We start from the raw sequence: 25,355 nt of genomic DNA, 5'->3' as shown, positions 1-25,355 counted from the left end.
TGGTATGGAAACTTGTAGTATAATTTCAGAGAGATCCATACACTGTTCCACAGTTATTGTCTGGAAACTAGAAAATGCTTATTTTTGGCCCCTTTTTGGCCCCTAATTCCTTAACTGTTGGTACAATAACCCCCAAAATCAATCCCAACCTTCCTTTTGTGGTATTTAACCTTATGGTCAAATTTCAAAAAGATCCATTCACTTAAACTAAAGTTAGAGTGCGAAAACCAGTGTGTATTCGGACGACGACGCCGGACGACGACGACGCCGGACGACGACGACGACGACGACAACGACGAAGACGCCAACGTCATACCAATATACGACCACAAAATTTTTTTGCGGTCGTATAAAAATGGAAACAAAAAATTAGTACTTGATCTTAGTTTTGTGGTAATGAATATTGTGTATAGGTTTCATAATGTTTGGTTGGGGCAAACTTAAGTTACAGAATGGAAACTAAAAATTTTGCAATCTTTCGATTTATAAAGGGGCATAACTCAATAATGGTTAGTGACACTACCCAAATTCAACTCGATCCGTGTTTTATCAGTGGAAGTCATAATTAAACATTGCATTGTATAAAGCATTGATTGTAGTTGATTCAACTATAATCATGGACAAAGGAAGATAACTCCAATTTTAAATAAAATGCTCCGCTGGGCGCAGCTTGATACGACCGCAGAGGTCCAACCCTGAACAGTTGGGGCAAGTATGGACACAACATTCAAGCTTGATACAGCACTGAATTTGGATTGTGATTAAATATTTGACACAGCACAGGTTTCTGACACAGAATGAATGTGGTCTAAGAACTTAAAAATTTTTTAATTTACCTTTTCAAACCATATCATTATTATTTGCTTTTATATATAAATCAGAAATAACCAATTTAAAATGGAAAATTTTAAAGAAAAAAAAATCCCCCACCCCCCAATTTTTTGATCCCCCTTATGATTCATCACCCCCAAACTCAATCCCAGCCTTCCCTTTGTGGTATGGTACCTGCAGTACAATTTCAGAGAGATCCACACACTTGAACACAAGTTATTGTCTGGAAACTAAAAAAATGCTGTTTTTTTTTGCCCCTTTTTTGGCCCCCAATTCCTAAAATTTTGAAGTAATTACCCCCCAAATCAATCCCAGCCTTCCCTTTGTGGTATGGTACCTTGCAGTACAATTTCAGAGAGATCCATACACTTGAACACAAGTTATTGTCTGGAAACTATAAAAATGCTTATTTTTGGCCCCTTGTTCCTAAACGTTTCAGCAATTACCCCTAAACTCAATTCCAGCTTTCCCTTTGTGATATAGAACCTTTTAGTACAATTTCAGAAAGATCCATACACTTACACACAAGTTATTGTCATGAAACTAGAAAAATGCTTGTTTTTTGCCCCTTTTTTGGCCCCTAATTCCTACCATTTTGAAGCAATTACCCCCAAAATCAATCCCAGCATTCCCTGTGTGATATGGAACCTTGTGGTACAATGTCAGAGAGATCCATACACTAACACACAAGTTATGTCTGGAAGTTACAAAAATGCTTATTTTCGGCCCCTTTTTGGCCCCTAATTCCTTAACTGTTTGTACCATAACCCCCAAAATCAATCCCAACCTTCCTTTAGTGGTATTGAACCTTTTGGTAAAATTTCATAGAGATCCATTCACTTAAACTAAAGTTAGAGTGTGAAAACCAATGTGTCTTCGGACAACGACGACGACGCCAACGTCATACCAATATACGACCGCATTTTTAGCGGTCGTATAAAAATTACTGGATATTTAGAAGAAAATAAAAATTTTGCAATTTTTCCATTTATAAACGGGCATAACTCTAGAATAGTAAAAGTGACGCCACCAAAATTCAAAGTTGATCTGTGTTTTGTGGTAATAAGCATTGTGTATAAGTTTCATAACATTTGGTTGAGGCAAACTTAAGTTAGAGAATGGAAACTAAAAATTTTGCAATTGTTCCATTTTTAAAGGGGCATAACTCTAGAACGGTAAAAGTGATGCCACCAAAATTCAAACTTGATCTGGTTTTTGTGGTAATAAGCATTGTGTATAAGTTTCATAACATTTGGTTGAGGCAAACTTTAGTTAGAGAACGGAAACTAAAAATTTTGCAATTTTTCCATTTATAAAGGGGCATAATAACACTAGAACGGTTAAAGTGACACCACCAAAATTCAAACTTGATCTGTGTTTTGTGGTAATAAGCATTGTGTATAAGTTTCATAACATTTGGTTGAGGCAAACTCAAGTTAGAGAATGGAAACCAATTTTGGGACGTAGGGACAGACAAAAGTACGTACTTACAGACGGACAAGGGTAAAACTTAATGCCCCCACCGCTACGGCGGGGGCATAAAAACCTTTTGTAGTCAATAAAATTCGACTTTAATGATTCACCTAATATTAACCCTCTTCATATGACATATTAGTAAACTGGAATGAGTGAAGATATGGTTTTCATCAGATTTTACCAACTCATTAAAATGTACAATTCAAGTTTCTCAGAATGAAATGGATATACAACTACAATGCACCCTTTGCAGCTGATCCACAAAACAATAAGGTGTCCAATGACAAATTAAAAATTACAATTATATGTTTGAAATAAAAACTTTAATTTAAGATATCTTAATAATTTGTATCAACAATAAATTCAAAATAATATATATAGATATATAGTTCAACTTTTAAATGCATTTTTTAAAGTTTCCTGTGAAATGGGTTCATTTTCTGCACAACAAACCATTTGAAATTTACTATTTGTATGCACTCTTCCATCATATATTTATGCCATTGCATATACATTACTAAAGGACTTTCTTTATGTGTCTCTACATTTTAAATACTGTAAGTTCATATCATGAATGTGGTGATTTTTCTGGAGGCTTTTCTACAACTTCATCTATTAATCCAAATTCTTTAGCTTCTATTGGGCTCATATACTTGTCTCTTTCTATAACATTTTCTGCAAGGAAAATACCAACAATACAATCACACACAAATAATACAATACACATTTACTAGTAAATATAGTTATTTCCATAATTTGATAATAATGTATCCGTTGGCTTCATAGATTTAATTGAATCCATTGACTTAATATACTCATGCTAGGAGGAAATGTCAGTAAGAGCCCTGCTTGCACATTTTTGGGTATAGAAAAGAAACAAATTCTGATGCAAACAAAGCATTACATGTTAATGCTTTATTTTTCACAGTGCACTTCTAAGATCGATGCTTGTCTGTGGTTCTTCTACAGCATTTTGGTAAAATTTCTGACCATATGAACAGTTTGTTTTGATAAAAAGAAATTGTAATTGGGTCAGATTTTGAAAGAACCGCAAATAGTGAAAAGGAAGACTAACAATCAAGTGATCAAAGAAATTGCAATTGGGTCAGATTTTGAAATATCTGCAAATAGTGCTAGCCTTCCTCACTTCAAAGGACACACTGTCAAGTAAGGAAACCTGAATCATAGTACATAGTAATCATTTCCAATCATTGTAAACAAATCCATTACCTTTAAAACACTTATGGTTACCCTGATTGGCTGGACTACGGTCATTTATATAGCTGAAGGGAATAAAAATGTATCGAAAAAAATATCTGGATGACCAAAAAATATTTGTAAACCTTGTTTTCACCATCAATTTATTTTCCAATTTTCACAAAAATTGATTTTTAACACCAATTTAGGAATCAATTTATAATAGCTTATTATACCTTTATATCAAGCGTCTTATAATCCAAACATCAAAAGATGTTTCTCAAAGTTTGTGATATTTAAATAAAAACTATGATTTTACCGTAACTTTTGTCCAATTTTCACAAAAATGGAAAAGAACCTACCTTCATAGGTTTGAATTTTTGCATAAAATTATGGAAATCTGTTGAGGCGATCTTGACTTATAGTACAACATAAAAGTGTGGATGGATGAAAACAGACACAGTGATACAGCCTTGCGAACAAGTCAGCAGGGCACTAATAAATGGTAGATGTATTATATTCTTTATGCAATAGTATTTTCATTCTACAATAGACTACACACTAAATGTATTTTGCAAAAAGAATGGCTAAAAGAATTCAGGAATTTCATTCACAAGGCACTGGTATAAATAAGTATTGTGTACTTTAAGTGTAACAAGGATAATGTTCAAATTCATATCTTGTCTGCTATTAAAATCTTAAAGAACGTCAAATCTAACAAAAATATAAATTGCATATAACTATGATTTCTACTACCTGCATCTATATTTATGGATACAAATTCCTACCTATTTCACTGAGTGGTTTCTTGGTATGTCTAACATACAAGTCATTAACTTGTCTCTTCATTTTCAGCATCTCTTCTGCTTTAATCTGAATATCAGTTACTGAACCCTGAGAAAATATAATAGAATACCATAATATGAAACATTTAAAAGAACTTAGATTTCAAAATCAAACATTTACAAAACTTGCTTTATTTTAAAACAATTGGATTCAAAATATCCTTTCAAATACATGCATGCTTAAACTTTCTATATCATAAAATCCTTTCAAATCTTGATTCAAATAAACTTTACACAGAACTATATCTCCTCTGTGTGACCTAATCAACACCTTAATTGACGAACAATTATGTTTTTATATATATTTTTGTCATTGGGTTGCTTTCTCATTGACATTTTGCCACACAATTATTCATGATAATCCTCGAACAGTCAAAATGTCTTTTTTTAATTTCGAACACAACTGTGTATTTAAGTTTTTAAAAAAATTATAAATATGTGTGGACTATTTTATAAGGATCCTGATTTCAATGTGACCTTGTACATGTATCAATTAAACATGTACTATCAAACCTACCCCAGCAGTTCCACTAGGCTGATGGATCATAATTCTAGAGTTAGGTAATGCACGCCTCATTCCATCTGTACCAGCTGTCAGTAATAATGATGCTGCACTACAGGCCTGTCCTATGCACCATGTTGAAATAGGTGTATCAATGTATTGCATTGTGTCGTATATCGCCAATCCTGCTGTCACAACACCACCTAGGGAGATTTTCAGAGTGATTTAGTAATTACAAATATCTAATGCACAATACAGCACACAAACCCCTTAAAAGGTTACTGTTCAATATGATTCCAAAATTATTCACATTAATATCTTGGTAGAGAAAAACACACAAGCAACATTAGTTAACAATACATTATAGGGTAAAATAGACATATGATTATACATAAAATGTAATACCTAAGATGTGCTGTAAGGATATAAGTTATAGGCAAGACAAAAATCAAGAGGCTTAGGAGCCTGAATCAACCCCCTGGAAAAAAAATTTAGCAATTTGATATTTATTTCAACCTTTTCTGCAATCAAATTTTTTTCTATCTATCATGGTTTTCTTTCGAGATATTAGACTATTAATGCAATTTACACTTATGTTCTATTTGTAGACATGGTGCTCATGTCTGATTTGTGGGAACAAAATGCACAAACTTTATACTAAATACCCTTAAGGTCATAATTCAGCCAAAGTTTAGTTTAACTGGGTTCACTCACTGGTTTCAGGAGAGGATTTTTTTATTAGTTTACAATAGAACATCAAGTTATGGCAATAGCTCACATGACACATGGCCAAATAAGCTAAAAAAAAATGTTTAATACATGTATTTCTTGAATTACAATTCCAATGTAGAGATTACATATAACATTACTAGTGTATTATATAAAGAATTCAAGCAAGTGAAACTAACCTGGACTATTTATATAAAGATTTATAGGATCTCGCCAGCTTTCTGATTGGAGATAAAGCAACTGAGCTATAACAATACTGGACATCTGATCATCAATCTGTAAAAAATTAAAACTACATGTATATGTTTTACTATTAACAATGTAGCATCTTTGTAGCTTTGGTTTATTTTATGTTTAGTGTTAAAAATACTGAAGTATTTGAAACTTTAAAAAAATATCTCTTTTTTTTTTCATCTCAGCAAAAATAAGTATGGTAAAAAATTACTGTCATTAAGATTTGCCTTAATATAGACATATTCAAAAGCTGCCCCCCCCCCCCCTTTTCTAAAAAAAGTTTTTAAAAGTTCTACTACTACAGAAATAATAAAATGCTTCGCTGGGGCGCAGCTTGATACGACCGCAGAGGTCCAACCCTGAACAGTTGGGGCAATTATGGACACAACATTCAAGCTTGATACAGCTCTGAATTTGGATTGTTATTAAATATTTGACACAGCATAGGTTTCTGACACAGAAAGAATGTGGTCTAAGAACTTTTTTAATTTACCTATTATGGTCCAATGTCCAAAATCAAAATACATGGTTAGATTCAGCATATCAAAGAACCCCATATATTCAATTTTTGTTAAAATCAAACAAAGTTTAATTTTGGACCCCAACTTGGACAAACTTGAAAACTGGGCCCATAATCAAAAATCTAAACACATGTTTAGATTCGGCATATCAAAGAACCCCAAGAATTCAATTTTTGCTAAAATCAAACTAAGTTTAATTTTGGACCCTTTGGACCTTGATGTAGACCAATTTAAAAAACGGGACTTAAAATTAAAAATATAAATACACGGTTAGATTTGGAATATCAATAATTCAATTTTTGATGAAATCAAACAAAGTTTAATTTTGGACCCTTTTGACCTCAATATGAACCAATTTGATAGCGGGGCCCACAAATAAAAAATCAAAATACATGGTTAGATTCAGCATATCAAAGAACCTCATATATTCAATTTTTGTTGAAATCAAACAAAGTTTAATTTTGGACCCCAATTTGGACCAACTTGAAAACTGGGCCCATAATCAAAAATCTAAATACATGTTTAGATTCAGCATATCAAAGAACCCCATATATTCAATTTTTGTTGAAATCAAACAAAGTTTAAATACTGGACCCTATCTTGGACCAACTTGAAAACTGGGTCCATAATCAAAAATCTAAACACATGTTTAGATTCAGCATATCAAAGAACCCCAAGAATTCAATTTTTGTTAAAATCAAACTAAGTTTAATTTTGGACCATTTGGACCTTAATGTAGAACAATTTAAAAAACAGGACCCAAAATTAAAAATCTAAATACACGGTTAGATTTGGAATATCAAAGAACCCCAATAATTCAATTTTAGATGAAATCAAACAAAGTTTAATTTTGGACCCTTTTGACCTCAATATGAACCAATTTGATAACAGGGTCCACAAATAAAAAATCTAAATACATGGTTAGATTCAGCATATCAAAGAACCCCATATATTCAATTTTTGTTGAAATTAAACAAAGTTTAATTTTGGACCCCAATTTGGACAAACTTGAAAACTGGGCCAAAAATCAAAAATCTAAATACATGTCTAGATTCAGCATATCAAAGAACCTCATATATTCAATTTTTGCTAAAATAAAACAAAGTTTAATTTTGGACCCTTTGGACCTAAATGTAGACCAATTTGAAAACTGGACCCAAAATTAAAAATCTAAATACACTGTTAGATTCGGCATAACAAATATTTACAAATCTAATGCGCCATACTGTGCAATTAAAGATTACTTCTTGAAATTTTTCAATATTTGAAATTTGAAAAAAAAATAATATTTAAAGAATAATTCTTTTTAATTTCTGAAATCTGAAATGAGAAAAAATTGACCCCCCACAATTTCTTTTTATCCCCCCCCCCCCTTTCTTCCCCCCAAAAATTCTTTCCCTCAAGATATGGTCATAATCTCAATTCAAATTTCCAATGGAGTTGGCAACCATAATTACCCATTTAAATTTACCATAGTGCTAACTTAATCTATTTTATAATAGAATTAAAAATATAGTGTCAAATCTTTCATATGGATTTTTTTGTTAAAAAAAAGATGCAACATTTGCAGATATTTTTACTGGTCTTCCTTTATTAATATGCATTTCTTTAAACATAATTTAAAAGCAGTGTAAGGGAAGTAACCAAAACGTTGTATTTGGATTACCTCCCTTACACTGTTTTAAATTATCTTTATTGTTCATTAACCATTACTTTATACATAATTTAAAAGCAGTATAAGGGAGATAATTTCAATGATGTATTTGATTTATCTCCCTTACACTGCTTTAAATTATGTTTTGTACTAAAGTATTTGTCCATTAACCAGGACAACCTTGATTTCCCCCTTTTTTGCAAAGTATGGAAACTTGTAGTATAATTTCAGAGAGATCCATACACCGTTCCACAGTTATTGTCTGGAAACTAGAAAATGCTTATTTTTGGCCCCTTTTTGGCCCTTAATTCCTCAACTGTTGGTACCATAACCCCCAAAATCAATCCCAACCTTCTTTTTGTGGTATTTAACCTTATGGTCAAATTTCAAAAAGATCCATTCACTTAACTAAAGTTAGAGTGTGAAAACCAATGTGTCTTCGGATGACGACGCCGGACGACGACAACGACGCCGAAAATTTTTTTGCGGTCGTATGAAAATATCTTTAAAAAAAAAATTGCTTTTCTGTGATTAATTCAAGCAAATATCTTAAGTTTTATATATCATGTATATGCTAATAAAATTAAATAAATGTCTAGAGTAGAATAAAACAGGGACTAAAGAAATGTCATTACCCTGATGATGGAAGTTCTTTTATCATATATGACATATACAGTACCTGTCCATTTATACATATGATTCTCTCTAATAGTAATCGTGAAAATATATCCATAACCCTTTCTCTATCAGTTGATTTTCCCCCTATTACTGAAGGCACCACTATAGTATATGGGCGACATGGTGATTTATGTAGCAGTCTTTTGATGCAGTGCCCATGTTTGAACAACCTCTGCAAAAATAATGAATAACTTGAGATATCTAATTAACACAAACAATTGCAAAAAGATAAATATTTGATTTAAAATATTTGTAGCTTTTCATAGCTTAATTTTTACATACTGCCAAGTAGGAAAATCTGATGCATCTCATCATGCCTTGTTCTATAGTAGATAGTTGTCTCAATGCCGGCATTGTCAATTGCAAACATTCCACATCTTTTAACTTTGCATGAAACTTTTAAATTGGTGAGAGAGACAGATGGAAAACACAGTCGCACTTTGATCCAGCCCCATAATAAAATAGTAAATAAACAAGATTTCTCAATTCCAGCAGTTTTTTTTTACTTTTTCTAAAAATGTGCAAGGTATGCATGAGGTTTAGGTTCAGCTTGTATAGACTTAATTTATACCATTGTGACCACAAGATTTTCTTCTTATAAATGATAAAGTAAGAACAATCATATTGATGGATTTCTTATAAATACATGTATGTTATACAATTTCTCAGATATCAATATATTTAGTAATTCAAAAACCTACTTTACAGCTTTGCATTAAAAGGAGGCACATACAATATTCTAATTTTGGAACAAATATTTATGAAAATGTACACATCATGTTAAACAAAACATATATCTATCCTCATTTAACCATGAAAACATTAGGATTCAATCATCATGTACAATTAATAAAAGCCTAAGCTTCGTCACATTAGAATACAGGTTAACTTATTGTTGCTTGTTTGGTATCCAGTGGCAATTATTTCATGCATATTTACATGTAGGATGAGAAACTATTAACGATTATAACAAAAAGGATGATAGATGATAAATTTGGACTGCCACTGAAAAAAAAAAGGTATTTTGGATAGGGGATAATATATTTGCCGTACAACAGAGCACCAATGGACCCCTCAAAAGATTTTTTTGCAAGGATTCTATAACGTGTAAAGAGCGTAAGACTTGATCTCTTTACACGACGCATCGAATTTAACATCTCAATAGGCCCTTTCACGGTTATTGCAGCAAGGTTGAATAGGGACAGATTTTCATAATGGAGGTAAAAATGGTTTTTAAAATAAGGGAAAACATCAATGAAACAGAACACTTGCTTGGAAACATGCATAGGATTCCCGTACTTTCATACTATTTCCACTTCTATCAAAAAAATATGCCCCCTATTCAATATGGCTGCAATATCCGTGAAGTGGCCTATCGACCTTATAGCTATTTGGAAATCTGTGCGCTTGACCCGAGAATCTGCGTCTCTTGAACTATTGACGTCATACAACAATCACTTTTCCATCGTGGAGTCAGATATTTTATATTATGACGTTTAAATTTTACGAGAACCTTTGTGATGTCCAGTAAATTATGGCAGACAAATAGCAATAAGGTGTATTCTGACAGAAAGGGACAGCAAATGCCTTAATCCCACACAGCTCAAGAGATGTCCTACTTTGGCAAGGGTTTTATTGCTGATCAGAAGCAGACCAAGGTTACCAGATTTCTATGAAAATATACCCCAGTCTCAGAGAGCCAAACATGACAAATGGAAGATAAATTGGTATACTATAGAAGTTGGTGTTTATCACGGAATTGATTTCTTTACCCAGCAAGTTGCATCTTATGAATATAACCTGGTTAATTCAATAAATGGGGTGAATAAAAAGAGGACCTGGTTGAGGTCGTAAGTAGGATCAGACTCTGTTTGTACAGACTTAAATGAATTTCATCTTCTACTAAGATATTTGTAAATCATTGAACAATGATTCCTCTACAAATGGCCCTTAATAAGTTACATGTATGAACCTCGCAGTGTCTTAAAAGCATCATTTTGAGCGTTGCACAACTACGTCCTTAAACCGGAAATGCTCGCTCCTAATTCTACTTCTTCTGAAAGTCGAGTTAGACACAAACACCTGCAACTCTCCTCATTTCGTAAATATTACATGAAATTTACAATGAAATGACAACATGATAAGAAGAAACACATTTATTTTAGAACAGTAAGTAATTGAACAATGTCATTAAATATGTTTTTGGTTAAAATTAATCTATGGAGGGTAAACAAGATGGTTAGATGCACGTTGCTAGGGAAGCAGTTTTGAACATGGCTTGTAGAAAAGCTTAATAAAGCTAGAAGAATGCATGTCTGTTTATTCACATAAGGTAGGGTATATTCAGTTCCTCTTTTTATTCTTCCAAATACATTACAGACTTCAATAATTAAATAATAAATATTGCTCAGGTCAGGAAAGGAGACTCAGTGCCCTGACAGTGGTATGATATGAAGCCCAGGCACCTGTAGAAGACTTTTGGTTACTCTATGGCATGCTTATAAAACCAATAATGGGATGATATTTTGAATACAAATTAACGACATACTTTAATTTCATGAAATAGGTATAACAGTTACTTCACCCTTAAGATTTTTTATGATTTGTGTCCCAAATAAGGGAAACCCCTGTTTTTTTGTGCTTCTTGTCAATCTGCTGAGTCCAGCCCTTTCCAACTGATTATTAGAGCTTGTTCTCATTTTGTGCTAATTTACCACTGTACCAGGTTCGGGGAGGGTTGAATGTTGAACACATATGTTTAACCCTGCCACATTCTTTATGTGTCTGTCCCAAGTCAGAAGCCTGTAATTCAGTGGTTGTTGTTAGTTGCTGTCTGTCTTATTTGTTATTCATTTATTGTTTTGTCAGAAATCAGGCCTTTGGGTTTGTCTGTTGAACTGTTTTCCATTTTGTCATGTAGGAACCATTTATAGCTGACCCTATAGTATTGGTTTTGCTCATTTTTTAAGGCAGAAAGAGTTATAAGGAAATAGTTGCATATATATCCATATCAACTGGACTCTGGTGGATAGTTCTCTCTGTATCAATCTACCACATCTCCTTATTTTTATATTAAAGTACTCACAGATAGTAATGATCTTGATAAAAGTTGACATTATATCACGTTGAAAAACTTAGTTCTGATGATATATGAAACTCTTTCTGATTGTTTTGCTGTAGTTTAAATCCACTACTAAATGGGTTTTGATAACTAGCTAAAGGATCTGAAGGGAGGGTCAAAATTTCTGACATACACAATAGAGACTTATTAGTTGGTCATAGACACATCTGCAGTTATTACAAAATTTCATCCATTAACACCCATAACACTACAATGTATGTTTTCAGTTATAGTAGTTGATGGTTTCAATTTGAGGGTTGGAAATGTGTTGTTTGAAGATATGAATTAAGTTGGTTCATAATATATACTAAAAGGCTTCAATAAAGTGCAAGCAAGCATAAAATGTTATGGTACAATGTACATGTATAATACTTTTTTTTCATTTTCATTCATTTTAAATTTTGAAAAAGAGATTGTGAAGGTGAAAGTGATTTAGCATCTAGATAGAGCCTTTCTTAACTTAAGAAGGTGGTTTACACAATTTTATATGTAACTTCCTCTACAGATGTAACATTCAGAATAAAGGGATAATATGAAATGTGTTTTGTCATCAGTATTTAAAAATCTCTGTATTATATATGTATTTATTAAAGGATAAATGACAGATGAAATAATGCTTAAACAAACTTGGCTCATTTGTTCCATCCTATAAATTTTTTACAGAATCAACTGTAACAGTAAGATATTGCCTTTTTTAGTTGCCATAGAACTGTTCAGGATTGGCCTTGGAGCAAGTCTTCCTGTACCAAAGTTCTTATGATTTTCTAGTTGAATGAAGGAGCAGAATGAAATTTATGCTTCAAGTAAAGATGAAAATGATCTGACAGCATCAAATTAATTTCCAGCATATTTTTTTGTTGAATTAGCTTGATGGAAAGAATAAGCTAGATTATTTTTGAAAATTCACTGGAACTGTTCATACATTTATTGTTAGAATACAATGTACATTTGTAGTTATCAGTGTTATACTATGTAAAATTATTCAGTTAAAAAACTTTTTTCCAGATTTGCTAATTAACAGTACTAATCATATCACATAGAAAGGAGGTAAATTTTGTTTGCTGTGCATTTTTTGAGTTCAGAGTTAGAATTCATAAAGCATCTCAATGCAATATAGAATATCCCTCAAATTTTAAAATGAGTTTTTTTCTAATGCTGATGATTTTGGTAGTTAGAAATTTAGTCCAGGGAGTTCCAAATTGAGATCTTTTATGAAACCATAACAGCTGATTTCTTAATTTATTTTTGATGAATTATAATCACTTTTATTATTTCCTTATTTGTTTCCCTTTTTCCCTTTCTAAAATTTGTTATCCATATTTTCATCTGCATGTTATACAAGGCATTTTTGGGGGGTGATTTTAACACAAATTTCCCTGCTTTAAATCAGATGCATTGCATTTTAAAAATACTCAAAGGGATGAAAATGTTCTTCTGACTGAGTTCACCCCATCTGGATCTTATTTTAAGGGGTTTTTAATCAATGTTAAGTTCAAATATGTCAATTGGTTAGTTTCACAGTTAATTACTATTAAAAAAAAGGTTGACTTACTATATTTGAACTTCAGAATCATTGTAAGGTTCTTCTGATTTTGTTCACTACACCTTGAATTTATTTCCATGGTATATTGTATTCGTAGATATGCAAATCATATAAAAACTATTAGAATACACCAAAAATGTATATGAGTTGTAACAAGCTTGTTAAGACCAATCCAAATACTGCTATTGTCAGATAAATCCTTGTGTTTGGAAGTGTATATATATATATATGAATCCTTTCTTAATTGACACTGATCAATTTACTTTGGCTTGCAAGGAAAAGGGGCACTGTTTTCTCACTAATGGTCATGTAAACATACATTTTCAAATGCACACATGGTCCAAGTTCTCACTGAATTTAAGTGTAGCTTGAGTATTATTACTTGTGTTGTACATGTATATTGTGTTTCTAACTTCTAGACCAAAGAAAAGTTAAACCCTATTAACAATTGCTCATACTCATGCAGATATCCTATTTGTAAGTGTTTTTGTTTTTTTTTAAACTTTGTGAAATTGTGATGTTAGACTATTAGTAAACAGAAAAAATATCTGTGAGAAATGGGATATTTAAGCTTACTGCTTGAAAATATTGTTACTTTTGGATTTCTCAATGCACATTAATGACATAAAAATAAAGTCACTTTGAAACTGTGGAAAATGTTTGTTTTGAAAAGTATTGTTTCAGTTAATATACTTACCCCTCAAATTTTCTTTTGTTTTTCGTTTTGCTGAATTAATTATACAATTCATTCTATTTTAGGCCTAAAGTAGAGGAACCAGTAGTCATGTCAGGAATAGATAGACAGAACATTATGAGGCTGAGAATCAACAGGATTGCCATTGTCCAGGAGCTGCGGGTGGAGTACATTCTTAACTACCTCAAAGATTGTGGTGTCATTAATGAAGACGACCAAAGAAAAATTGACATGGGCACAACACCCTCAGATAAAGCTCGAAGGCTGGTTGATTTACTTCCATCAAAAACTCACATTCAAGATTGGTATCAGAGCTTCAGAGAAGCATTACTGAACCCTGAAGGTGGTCCAGAGGTAAAGAAAAGATGTAAAGCTATGGTTGAATTTCTTGATAACACAGTCATACATAGACCAACATCCCAGAACTCACGCTTCAGTGGATCAGACGCCTCTTCTATGAAATTACCACATTATGAACCATTACCAATGATTGACAAGGAACCAAGAAAGAGCATTCCACAAAATGTCTTGAATTTAGATAGTGAGAGGCATAAAGGAACTGTCATGACTGTCAAAGAAGACTATACAGCAGAGAAAGGAGTTAGAGATACAGTACCAGAGAGAGAGGATAAAATGATTCCATGGAGCAGTGATCAGATGGACTCCATGACTCTAGTGAAAGGATTCTTCCAGCAATGGGTATCCACACCAGATAACTTTAGATCATTAATACAGGTAAGATGTTAGTTATTAACAGGTATCCACACCAGATAACTTTAGATCATTAATACAGGTAAGATGTTGTTAACAGTAGGGTTTACATGTAGATAGTTACAAGTAGGAATTTCTCATTAAAACTTACATTTTATAAAGGCAGTAATTACGCTGATAGTTTATTCCTATCCAGCTTTGATAAATTGCAATTTAAAATAAACCAAAATTTTGAAAGGATACTAAAAAACCTTTTGGTAACCACAAATATTTCTGATATCTTTGTACATGCATCTTTACCAATAGCTACAATAATATATATATGTTTCAGGTACCAGAAGATCATTTTAAAAGGCTGCAGGAGTCACCTGCTTTAGTAGATAAAGAACAGCTTGCTGCAGAAACCAAAACTCTAGAAAAAATGAGAAAACTAGAACTTGTTACAGTAATGGCTAGGAGAAAACTTCTGCCTGAAGGTTTTGAACTGTGTATGTGTGATGTTGTTCATGAAGTTCTCTTTGATAAGGACAATTACCACTTTTACTTTAAATATTTGAAAAATTTAGAACTTTCTGATGTGAATTTAATGGTAGATATTGTTAGTTCCTTTGCTTCTATTATGAACAACATGGAACCAACAAAGGGAGGAGTAAACATGGAACAAGCTGTGAAGTTAGGATTCAATCTGATAGATTTTGTAGCTGAGTATGGTTATTTTACTCAGGCAGAGGTGATTATGACAGTACTGCTGATGGTTCTTAACAAATCACAAAACATGGACACATGGATGGCAAAATATAAAGGTTTAGTTAAACTGATGCATTTCCGCAATATGAACTATGATTTTCAGGGAGTTCAGATGGCCTACAATTTATCCAATGAATTAATGTGGAAAATAAATATGATGTCTTTTGGTCAGGATCTGGTTGATAAAGGAGAATACTTTATCGAGTTGAGCACTTTAATGTTGGAATATGGCTCAGCAAACTCTTCATTTGGTTATATTCAAAAGGCAATGAAGGTATATATATAATTTAATCTGTAAGAAAACAGTTTTCAAAATAACGAAATGGTATGACAGTTTATCTCATAGGTCTGCTTTTATGTTACAGTGTAAAGATCCATGTAGAAAATGTTACTGTATAAAGAGATATATTTTAGTACATTGTACAGGAAAGGGGAGATAACTCAAAGAATTACTGTGATAGAGATCAGAAAATTTCTTGGGAATCATTCTATAAAGAGTACACTTTCTCTTCTGTTTTATTTTATATATACTTAGGAATACAGTGAAGAGGTAACATAGATGGATAATCCAGTAGTGTTTTTTTTTTACTTTTGCATGATATAGTGTTCAATATGATTATGTATACAACTTTTGTTTTGGCTACAACACATTCAGAAAAAACACAAAACAAAAGAATTTGTTACACAATGTATATGTTTTCAAATGTATACCTTTTACTTTACAAATGTCATAATTATATTGAGTAAAAAAAGTGGCACATTTTTATCATTTGTTGCCATATTGATTTTTTTGTCCAATTTTTACCTGCTTTTCTTTGAGTTTGCATTTTATAAAAATGATATACTCTTATTAAGTTGCATGTGCTATATTTAGTTTAGACACTGACTCCCATTTGACCAAATGTATAAAGTGTATTTATATATATAAGGGGTCACTTAGTTACAAAATCAATACTATCATGACTATATATATATTTGTCTCATATTCTATAATGATACATGTATCTGTGCATGATTACTACTGCATTGAAGGAACAACACTTTATATAAAAACCTTGGCACTAGATTCTGTTTGACCAGATGCATTACATATATACATGTAGTATACATGCAGCCAGTCAAATTAGTAACATAATCAATACTTTAGATGAAAACATACAGAAATGATGATACACCTATTGCAGGTGCATGATACTGAATTGAAGAAACAGCACTTTAAATGGGATCATTTCAATTAAATGAGAAAACTGAAGATTTGAAAAATGTTCAATTGGACCTTACATTCAATTGCACTGATGTAATTTTAGATTCCATTCGCAAAAGCTATAATCAAAGTGAAAGAAACAAATTTTACACCACACAGTTTGTATATTTGAATATAGACTGACAGAAAAAAGTAATGTAAAACAATAAGATTCTAAATAATGCATTCATAGGAAGTCAAAACAGAGGATCCAGCCAACATTATCCATGCATTGTGTCAAGCTGTTATGGTTTACTCAGCCAAGTGGAGCATTAAAAGAGCAGAAACACTAGCTGTAGAAGCTGTGCAACAGGCAAAGTAAGTCCATATTTGTTTGTCAAAATATTTAAGGAAATAAATGTGGAAAACTTTCTATTTAGGAAATAAATCTGTTGAATTTTGGTTTCAATTTAAATTAAAATTAAATTGCTAAAGAGGTATGGCACTTTCCTCAGAATTTATTTCATACCTGTGAAGGCCATTTTCAAAAAGTTTTTTAATTTTACCAAATTTTACAGTATGACAGCTCATAATGTACAAACATGTAAAGTGAGCTCAAAACTGTAATTTTGCCATGTGTAAAATGTGTAAGAAGGACATTCTTAACCAAACCCCAAATTCTTTTGGAAGTAAAGGTATATATTGTGTATCAGAAACAAGTTCATAAATTTTGGTTAGAGACTTCCTTCAATGAAAAATTTATCTTTACAGGGAACACTTTGGATGTAGACATCCACTGTACGTCAAAGCCTTACTTCACTTTTGTCATTTCTCAAGTGAATTTAAACAAGACCAACCAGGTGTAGATGTGGCTAAGGTAAGTAAAATGTGCTAAAGAAATATTAATACCCTAAAACTGACATTTTTGCAAAAATGTACTAATGGCAAAAGAGTTGTATTGGAAAATCATTACATTTTTTAATGGGATACCCTATCTTTCACACTTTAGCATTAACGAACATGACAATAATTAGAGTATTAGTTATAAAGAGGCCTTTAGGATATTGTTTACATTCAAATTTACTTTAGAAAAATTACTTAGATATTGTCATTAAATAACAAAGAAAATATTGAACAGAATATAAATGTAACTGGATGACTATGGCTTAATTTGTTCCCTTCCAACAAAGATAAAGATGTGTTGTGTGAATGCTCAGTATAAAATGATTTAATTTACTTTATTGTAGCATACATTGGATACAGCTAAGATAGTCTATGGTTGTGAGACAATCCAGCTTGCTCTGGCTCACAGAGCTCTTGCTAAAGCATTACTTGTAGTACAGAATTTTGATAACATGGATTACCATTATCATGCTACAGAAGCTCTGAGGATGGCGAGAGGTCTACTGCCAGACAAACATCCCATGTTACATCTCTTTTTACACACATCCGGTAAATATTACAAATTATTTAAGTAAAAGATTTAGCTAAGTGAATCACTTAGTGAATTCTACTGGTATTTATCTATGCTTGGTGTTACTTTACATATACAATAATGTCTCAAAATATAACATTTATTTGTGCAAGGCTAAGAAATAGGTAGAAAGTGAGGCCAGCATTTCTATCATGTTTGGGGCAGAATACAAATAAAATTTATATTTTGATGTTCTCTTTATACTTCAACTCTTTAACTTGTTCCAAATGAAATATTTTGGGTGGAAACCATTAATTTCGAATTTGAAGCGGATGACAGTAAAATTCCAAGAACCTGTATTCTTTATTGACATCATAAATAAAACTCTTCGGAAACACATTATCAAGGTCACAAACAATAAACAGTCAGTGACTGTTTATCACAAATGAATATACGGTCAATGCAATTTGTCTGTGCTGATAACATAGTTGCAGTATAACATGAAATATTAGTTCTCTAGATCTGTTGTAAAGGAAATGTGGTTGTAGTATAGTTTTAAAGTGATTGTTCCATCACATGAAAAGGTCAGTGTGATAAAATTTTGTGGTAAATAGTAGAAGAAACAAAAAACTGTCATCAATGTAACTCGAGATAAACCTTAAATTAAAAAATATGTAAAAAGATCTACCGCTTAAGTCATCCTGAATATGCATGAAAAATATGTAAAAAGATCTACTGCTTAGTCATCCTGAATATGCATAAAATATTTGATTATGGATCTAGGGGTTAAGCTGAAAACAATCAATCAATCCTACATAATGAAAAGCAATTTTCAAGATGCTTGTGGAAATAGGACCTAATGATATATGTTGTTTTCAAAAGAGTATTAAACATATTTGTTATATTTATAGCTTCAGCATTACAATGGAAAGCTCTACATTCCTCTAAAGACCTACAGAATTCAACATTACGATTAGCAGAAACACAGGCTATTGATGCTTTAGAAATTGTGGCTACTCATTACTCAGAAATTAGTTTATGTACAGCTAGAATGTGTGTGCTGCTTGGTCAAATTAAATCAAAAATGGACATGTATGTACATTGTTATCTTTCCTTAAATTGAAATTGACACACCTTTTATTAATAACATGCACCATGAGACTTCAATTTTTATACGCCCGTCAAAAATTTTGACGGGATGTATTATGGTATACAAATGTCGTCTATCCGTCTGGCTGTCCAGCGTAAACATGTCGCACCATAACTTGAGAACGACTTATCCAAATTTCATGAAACTTAACATAGTTGTTTCTTATGATGGTCAAACGATCTGTATACTTTTTGGTGAAAATAAGATTTAAACTTTTTGAGTTACGGGACTTAGTAACTAAAACTGGTGTGTGTTTTTTTTCACATGTCCTGCCGTATCTCAAAAACAATTTATGATTATTGCTTAAAACTTTACACTCTTCTTAGTTATATTAATCTTAAGATCTGTATACTTTTTGGTGATGATTCAAAATTTTATTTTAGAGATATTGAGTATTTTGTTAAAAAAGGGGGAGGGGTTTTTCACATGTCGCACCGTATCTCAAAAACAATTTATGATTATTGCTTAAAACTTTACACATTTCTTAGTTATATTAATCTTAAGATCTGTATACTTTTTGGTGATGATTCAAAATTTTATTTTAGAGATATTGAGTATTTGTTGAAAAAGGGGGAGGGGTTATTCACATGTTGCGCTGTATCTCAAAAACAGTTTATGATTATTGCTTAAAACTTTACACACTTCCTTGTTATATTGATCTTAAGATCTGTATACATTTTAATGATGATTCAAATTTTATTTTTGAGTTATTGAGTATTTTGTAAAAAAAGGGGGAGGGGTTTTTCACATGTCGACCGTATCTCAAAAATGATTTAAGATTATTGCTTAAAATTTTACACACTTCTTAGTTATATTAATCTAAAGATCTGTATACTTTTTGGTTTTGATTCAAAATTTTATTTTTGAGATATTGTTTTTTTGTTTTAAAAAGGGGGGTTTTCACATGTTGCGCCGTATCTCAAAAACCATTTATGTTTATTGCTTCAAATTTAAAAAAAAGGGGGTTTTCGCATGTCAGGATGTATGTCAGAAACTATTTATGATTATTGCATAAAAATTCACACACAAGACGACGGGCGTATCATGCGCTCATTGCACAGCTGTTTATTCAATAATAGATCAATTTGAATAAAATTGTTACTCGATAAAGTGTTTTGGCCTATTGGTATTGTTAAAGGCAAATCCTCTTAGAAAACTATAATACATTTTGTCAAAAGATGATAATAGTGTAAGTTTTAAAGAAACAGACCAATCTAATCAAGTTTACATATGTATCATGAAGAGATATATGCTTAAACTTCTGACATAATTAATATTTCTTTCTATGCTGTTTATAATCCATTTGTTGGGGGTACTGGTATTTCATGAAATTATCAAAATTATTAAAGATTAGAATTGGAAAATTTCTACAGATGTTCAAAAGTGCAAATACCCTCCCCTACTTTTTTTCTTTATTATCGGAAATTTGTTTATATTCTACAAGACAATTTTGGTACAATAAATATATGAGATAAGCCACACTTATGCCATTTACTATCAGTATATTATTTTTTCCTACAGGGTAGAAGAGGCTGACGAATTACTACATAGAGCTATTGTATATATGAAGCTTTGTCAACCAGAGAACAGCAATTATCTCCTCTTGGCAATGGCTACACTAGCAACATTACACAAAATCTTTAATAAACCAAAGGAAGCTGTTAATTTGTTCAGTCATGTTGTTACACATGTTGGTAAGTTGTACCCAGCTCCATTTACCATATCATCACAGGCATCCTGTTTTTTTAATGTAAAAGTCTAGATTTACTTGAGGTTTATCAAACATATAGTTTGAAATACTCAATTACCTAAAAAAAATAATTGAGACCAAATTTGAAGTATCTTCCAATGTCATACGATAAGATTGATTTATTAAAGAATGCATAAATATAATACATTTTTTAATGTATTTTCATGTAAGTTATATGTTATTTTTGATTTATTTAATTAAATTCAAAATTAAGAAATCAATCTTATTTCCTGAACATTTCATTCAACTGCCTTAATTTAACCAGATAGTGATATTTATTATTCATTCTATGTATCTATACATGCCTGGCTTTCAAATGTTCAGGTTTGAGCATTCCTGATGAAGGTTCGTCCTGAAAGGGCTTCAGACACACAAAATGTATATAGTGTTTTCTTAAATTTATTAGATAGGAAGGTTTTTTTTTAAAGGTAAATATTTAGATAAGATATTTGAAATGTTAAAAGAAATATAAAAGTTCTCAGAATTGCCTGTGTTTTGGTAACAGCATTATAACTACTTCATTTCAAGGATAACAATTTGTCAGTTTTCTGGATCAAGGTAAGATGTTGCCCTGTATAGTTCATAAGTAACAAATACCAAAATTAAATGCAATTTTTGCTTTCAAAATTCAGTTTGAAATTTGAAGTATACTGAATATGATATGAACAATCATTTTCACAGAACAATAACTTTTTTTATAGTCATTGGTTATTCATCAACCTAAGAGTTTCCAAACACAGGAGGTCAGTTTGCTCCTCTTTATTTGGTTCTATTTCATCTTCACTAATTACTAGGGATGTCAACTCGGTTAGAAATAAATACTCAAGTACTCGTTGGTTTTACCGAGCGATACTCGAGTACTCGCTCGGTAAAATACAGATTTGTAAAATTACATATTAAGTTACACATTTTACGAATTGTCAGTCGTTGTCTAATTGACTTTTAATCCCCCTAATTATGTGAGACTAGAATTGATAGATCATTTATTAAATGAAGTAATTAAGTAAACAATTATCTAATAAACAATTTAATAAATACGAATTGAATATCAATTATTACAAAGTCACACATGATCACACAACAGTTACATTCCTCAATCGTAAAGAAAACATAATATTTACAAAGGTGAGACGATTAGAAGTCACTGATGCGTTTAACAATCATTGAGGGTCACTACGGGGAATGCATTTGTTCTTATTCGTTCTTACGCTTTCGTAATTTTGTTACTAACAATCCTGCTGATGAAAAAATTCTTTCGGACGGTACCGATGTTGCGGGAATGGCTAATATACGCTTTGCAAGAATTGTTAGCCTTGGGTAACTGTTCTCATTTGAAGCCCACCTCTGTAACAGTTGCATTTTAAATGATCAACATCATACAAATGTATATTATTTACACTTTAATACTAATCCGTAATTACTATTTAATTTTCCGAGGGATATTCTCAAGAAAATCAATTGTATGAAAAGACGGGGACAGTATCCCAAAGGACACCGATAATTTGAGTATTATTTTTGTATTCGATACTCTGTACTACCGAGCGATACTCGAGTACTCGAGTACTCGTTGACATCCCTACTAATTACACTTGTGCTACTTCTGGTGTTATATGTGTAGTCAGTGGTAAAGTCATATATCGTTGGGTAATCTTTCCAGTGTTTGTGCAGACTACGTTCAGAGGTCTTTACATTCTTTGCTGTCACAACTGTATCTGGTAGGATATTCCACACTTCCACCACTCGGTTTTTGAAGCAATATTTTTTAATATCAAGTCTGCTTCAATTTTTCCCAATTTCATAGAGTTTCCTCTTGTTGTCAAGCTTGTGTTAAGCACACATAAGTCTTCTGTTACTCTTGGGTTTTATACTTCTGTTGTTATCTTGTAGGTCTCTATTATGTCGCCTCTTAACCTTTGAAATTTTAATTGTAGGATTTTCAGAGTTTTCAATTCGTAAAGGTATTAAATTTATTGTGATTAGGCACAAAAAAAATGATAGTTCTTTTTACTAATCTATAAATTACTGAATGAATTTTGCCATTTCAGATTCAGCTGGTGTATACCTGAAGTGGGTCCATGTTTGTTTTGATCACCTGATCAACACACTACAGTCCCTGAATCAGAACAAAGAAGCTGATGAGTTCCAGATTCAGCTGTCACAATGGCTACGAGACAATCCAGTATATGATAAACAGATCACACTGGAAGATCTGACCGCCAAACCAGAATCTTTCTCAAAATTCTTAGATAACTTCAATGTCTGGGAAAAACGAACCAAAAAAGTTTTGGACTTTGCTAAGAAGATAGTGGCAACTGGAGAAGACAAGTGATAGTTTGATTTGTATTTACAGCCTAATTGGTTATGACTGTGTACAACTTCTGTGTTCCTCTATGTAATCATCTGTTTAAATGATATTTTATTGTATATTTTGACATCCTTTCCTTTATTTGTCTCAGACTTCTTTGAAATATGATAAATATGGTGTATATTTTTATGATAATACATATTTATGATAAAAACATTTCTACTATAATATAAATTGATTGTGCACCAAAATATTCTGTTTCTCTTGACTGATTTCATACAATTTATAAGGAACATTCTGAATTGAACATTCAGAGTTCTCCTGCAGTGACCTATATACAAACTCTAACAATCAGAATAGGATTTCTGTGATAGCTTCCATTTTTACTCATATTTCTCTATAAGAAAAATTTGCATAATATTTTTAATTCATCATTATACACATGCAATTTCACAAGACTTTATCATTGATATTTTCTTTTTTCACTAAAATTATAGTCTCAGCTATCAAGGGAACTATAGTATGAGATAAATAAACAACATAGATGTGAAAATTCTGGAATGAAACTAGATTTTTTTCTACAAAATTCATCTGAATTACAAACCATTTAATAAAAAGTTTTTTTCAAACATTTTTTCAACTCACCATTATTTTCAAAATACTATGAGCATGATTTTTAATGGGAGTGTAGTCTCTGAAATTGATAAAGTCATGGGTTTTTTTTCTTATCTTTATTTCTTATATATTTTCATACATAGTTACTTCATTTCCATATCTTGGTCATTATGCCATTTAACAAATATTGATGACTGAAATATTTTGTAGATATTACATTGGTATAAGATGCCAGTGCTGAACTTAAGTGGTATTAGTGGAAAGCATTCTGTGATATACATATATTATCAATACTTATTTTTATTTTATGGTATTATGAATAATCATTGTCAGTTTGTTGGTTTATGTTAGCGGTTTTGTTTTATTTTCACTTACTGATATTTTTTATTTCAAGCTAAATTGTAAATATGATTTATTTCCTGTTCATATTGATGAGCTGTATTGATAATAACCAGTTACATTTTATATACAAATATGTCTTCACATTGGTTATATTATAATTAATTAAGTCTTATAATGCCAGTAAAAGATTGGTCAAATTTTGAATTCAATGTTAGAAGCATTTTACTGCCATATGTTAAGGGTATAGACTGTCATATAAAATCAGATTTAGAATCACTGTATAATATAATGCACCTTTTGTAATATCTACTTGAAATGTATTTTGTTAATTTCAAATGCAGAACTAGGATTGCATTACAGTGTGGTATTCTTTCCCTGTATGTTTATGATAACTGATTGTGTTAATGACAGACAGCCTTTCATGTAATGTTGGGTTTGAATAAACAAGGTATAGACCAATTTAATCAAGTATGCACAGTTGAATGTTCTTGTACCAAGATTCAGCGTAATTATATTACTTTGAACACACTATCTTTAAAAATGTAAATGTGTATCTTTTAATTTACTAAAATAAAGGTAAATAAATACAAATATTTGATGTTTTTTTAATTGGATATTGGGATGAAAATACATTTTAAAGAATTAAATGAATTGATGTTAGATTTGAAAAAAATATTGGTTGGAAGTGCAGATCGAATGAATCTCATATGATACAAGAAAAGTGGCCAATATGCCAAAGGAACAGTGCTTTTTATGATGTTCTTCATCTTCACATGGGCTGAAAGGTCCTTCAAGAGTTTTCTTGTGGCAGGGTCAAGATGGTTGTAGGGTCATCAAACGGCATAATCTGATATTAATTGATATGAGGTTAATCTTTATTATATTACAATGAACTAAGGATAAGGTGCAATTAGTAACAACAATTGAAGATATAGCAAAACATCTAGATAAAAAAGAGCAAGTTGATATGCTAATATTAGATTTCAGTAAAGCATTTGATGTAGTACCTCACATACGGCTTCTGCGGAAATTAAAGCACTACGGAATAAATGGCAAAATAATAGAGTGGGTAAAGGCCTGGCTCACACAACGACAACAGTGTGTAGCAGTTGA

At 31.6% G+C, this 25,355-nt stretch overlaps 2 protein-coding genes across 4 annotated transcripts; one reads left to right on the top strand and one right to left on the bottom strand.

Annotated features, from left to right (window-relative positions):
• Positions 1 to 2,608: 2,608 nt before the first annotated feature.
• On the bottom strand, positions 2,609 to 10,708 carry LOC127739102 (ATP-dependent Clp protease proteolytic subunit, mitochondrial-like). Of its 2 annotated transcripts, none has more exons than XM_052250723.1 (6): positions 10,640 to 10,708; positions 8,669 to 8,839; positions 5,760 to 5,856; positions 4,867 to 5,054; positions 4,293 to 4,398; positions 2,609 to 2,982 (listed from the first exon to the last, which is right to left on the bottom strand). In XM_052250723.1, the coding sequence occupies exons 1-6, from the start codon at positions 10,661 to 10,663 to the stop codon at positions 2,876 to 2,878; spliced, it is 693 nt and encodes a 230-aa protein (XP_052106683.1). In that variant the 5' UTR covers positions 10,664 to 10,708; the 3' UTR covers positions 2,609 to 2,875. The 2 variants fall into 2 exon arrangements, with proteins under 2 accessions (XP_052106683.1, XP_052106761.1); XM_052250801.1 differs by having other exon boundaries at positions 10,630 to 10,687.
• A 14-nt stretch (positions 10,709 to 10,722) lies between these two features.
• On the top strand, positions 10,723 to 24,835 carry LOC127737457 (amyloid protein-binding protein 2-like). Of its 2 annotated transcripts, XM_052248278.1 has the most exons (10): positions 10,730 to 10,836; positions 12,794 to 12,835; positions 14,091 to 14,760; positions 15,068 to 15,757; positions 16,920 to 17,044; positions 17,438 to 17,543; positions 17,914 to 18,118; positions 18,992 to 19,172; positions 20,752 to 20,924; positions 23,026 to 24,835. In XM_052248278.1, exons 3-10 carry the CDS (start codon positions 14,116 to 14,118, stop codon positions 23,307 to 23,309), a joined length of 2,409 nt encoding a protein of 802 aa, XP_052104238.1. In that variant the 5' UTR covers positions 10,730 to 10,836; positions 12,794 to 12,835; positions 14,091 to 14,115; the 3' UTR covers positions 23,310 to 24,835. The 2 variants fall into 2 exon arrangements, with proteins under 2 accessions (XP_052104151.1, XP_052104238.1); XM_052248191.1 differs by lacking the exon at positions 12,794 to 12,835 and having other exon boundaries at positions 10,723 to 10,836.
• The last annotated feature ends 520 nt before the right edge of the window (positions 24,836 to 25,355 follow it).

This window comes from Mytilus californianus, unplaced genomic scaffold (assembly GCF_021869535.1).
Source record: "Mytilus californianus isolate M0D057914Y unplaced genomic scaffold, xbMytCali1.0.p SCAF_1, whole genome shotgun sequence".
NCBI classification, from domain to species: Eukaryota; Metazoa; Mollusca; class Bivalvia; order Mytilida; family Mytilidae; genus Mytilus; species Mytilus californianus.
Note: the sequence above shows the minus strand (reverse complement) of the source record. Positions and strands in the feature narration are given on the sequence as shown.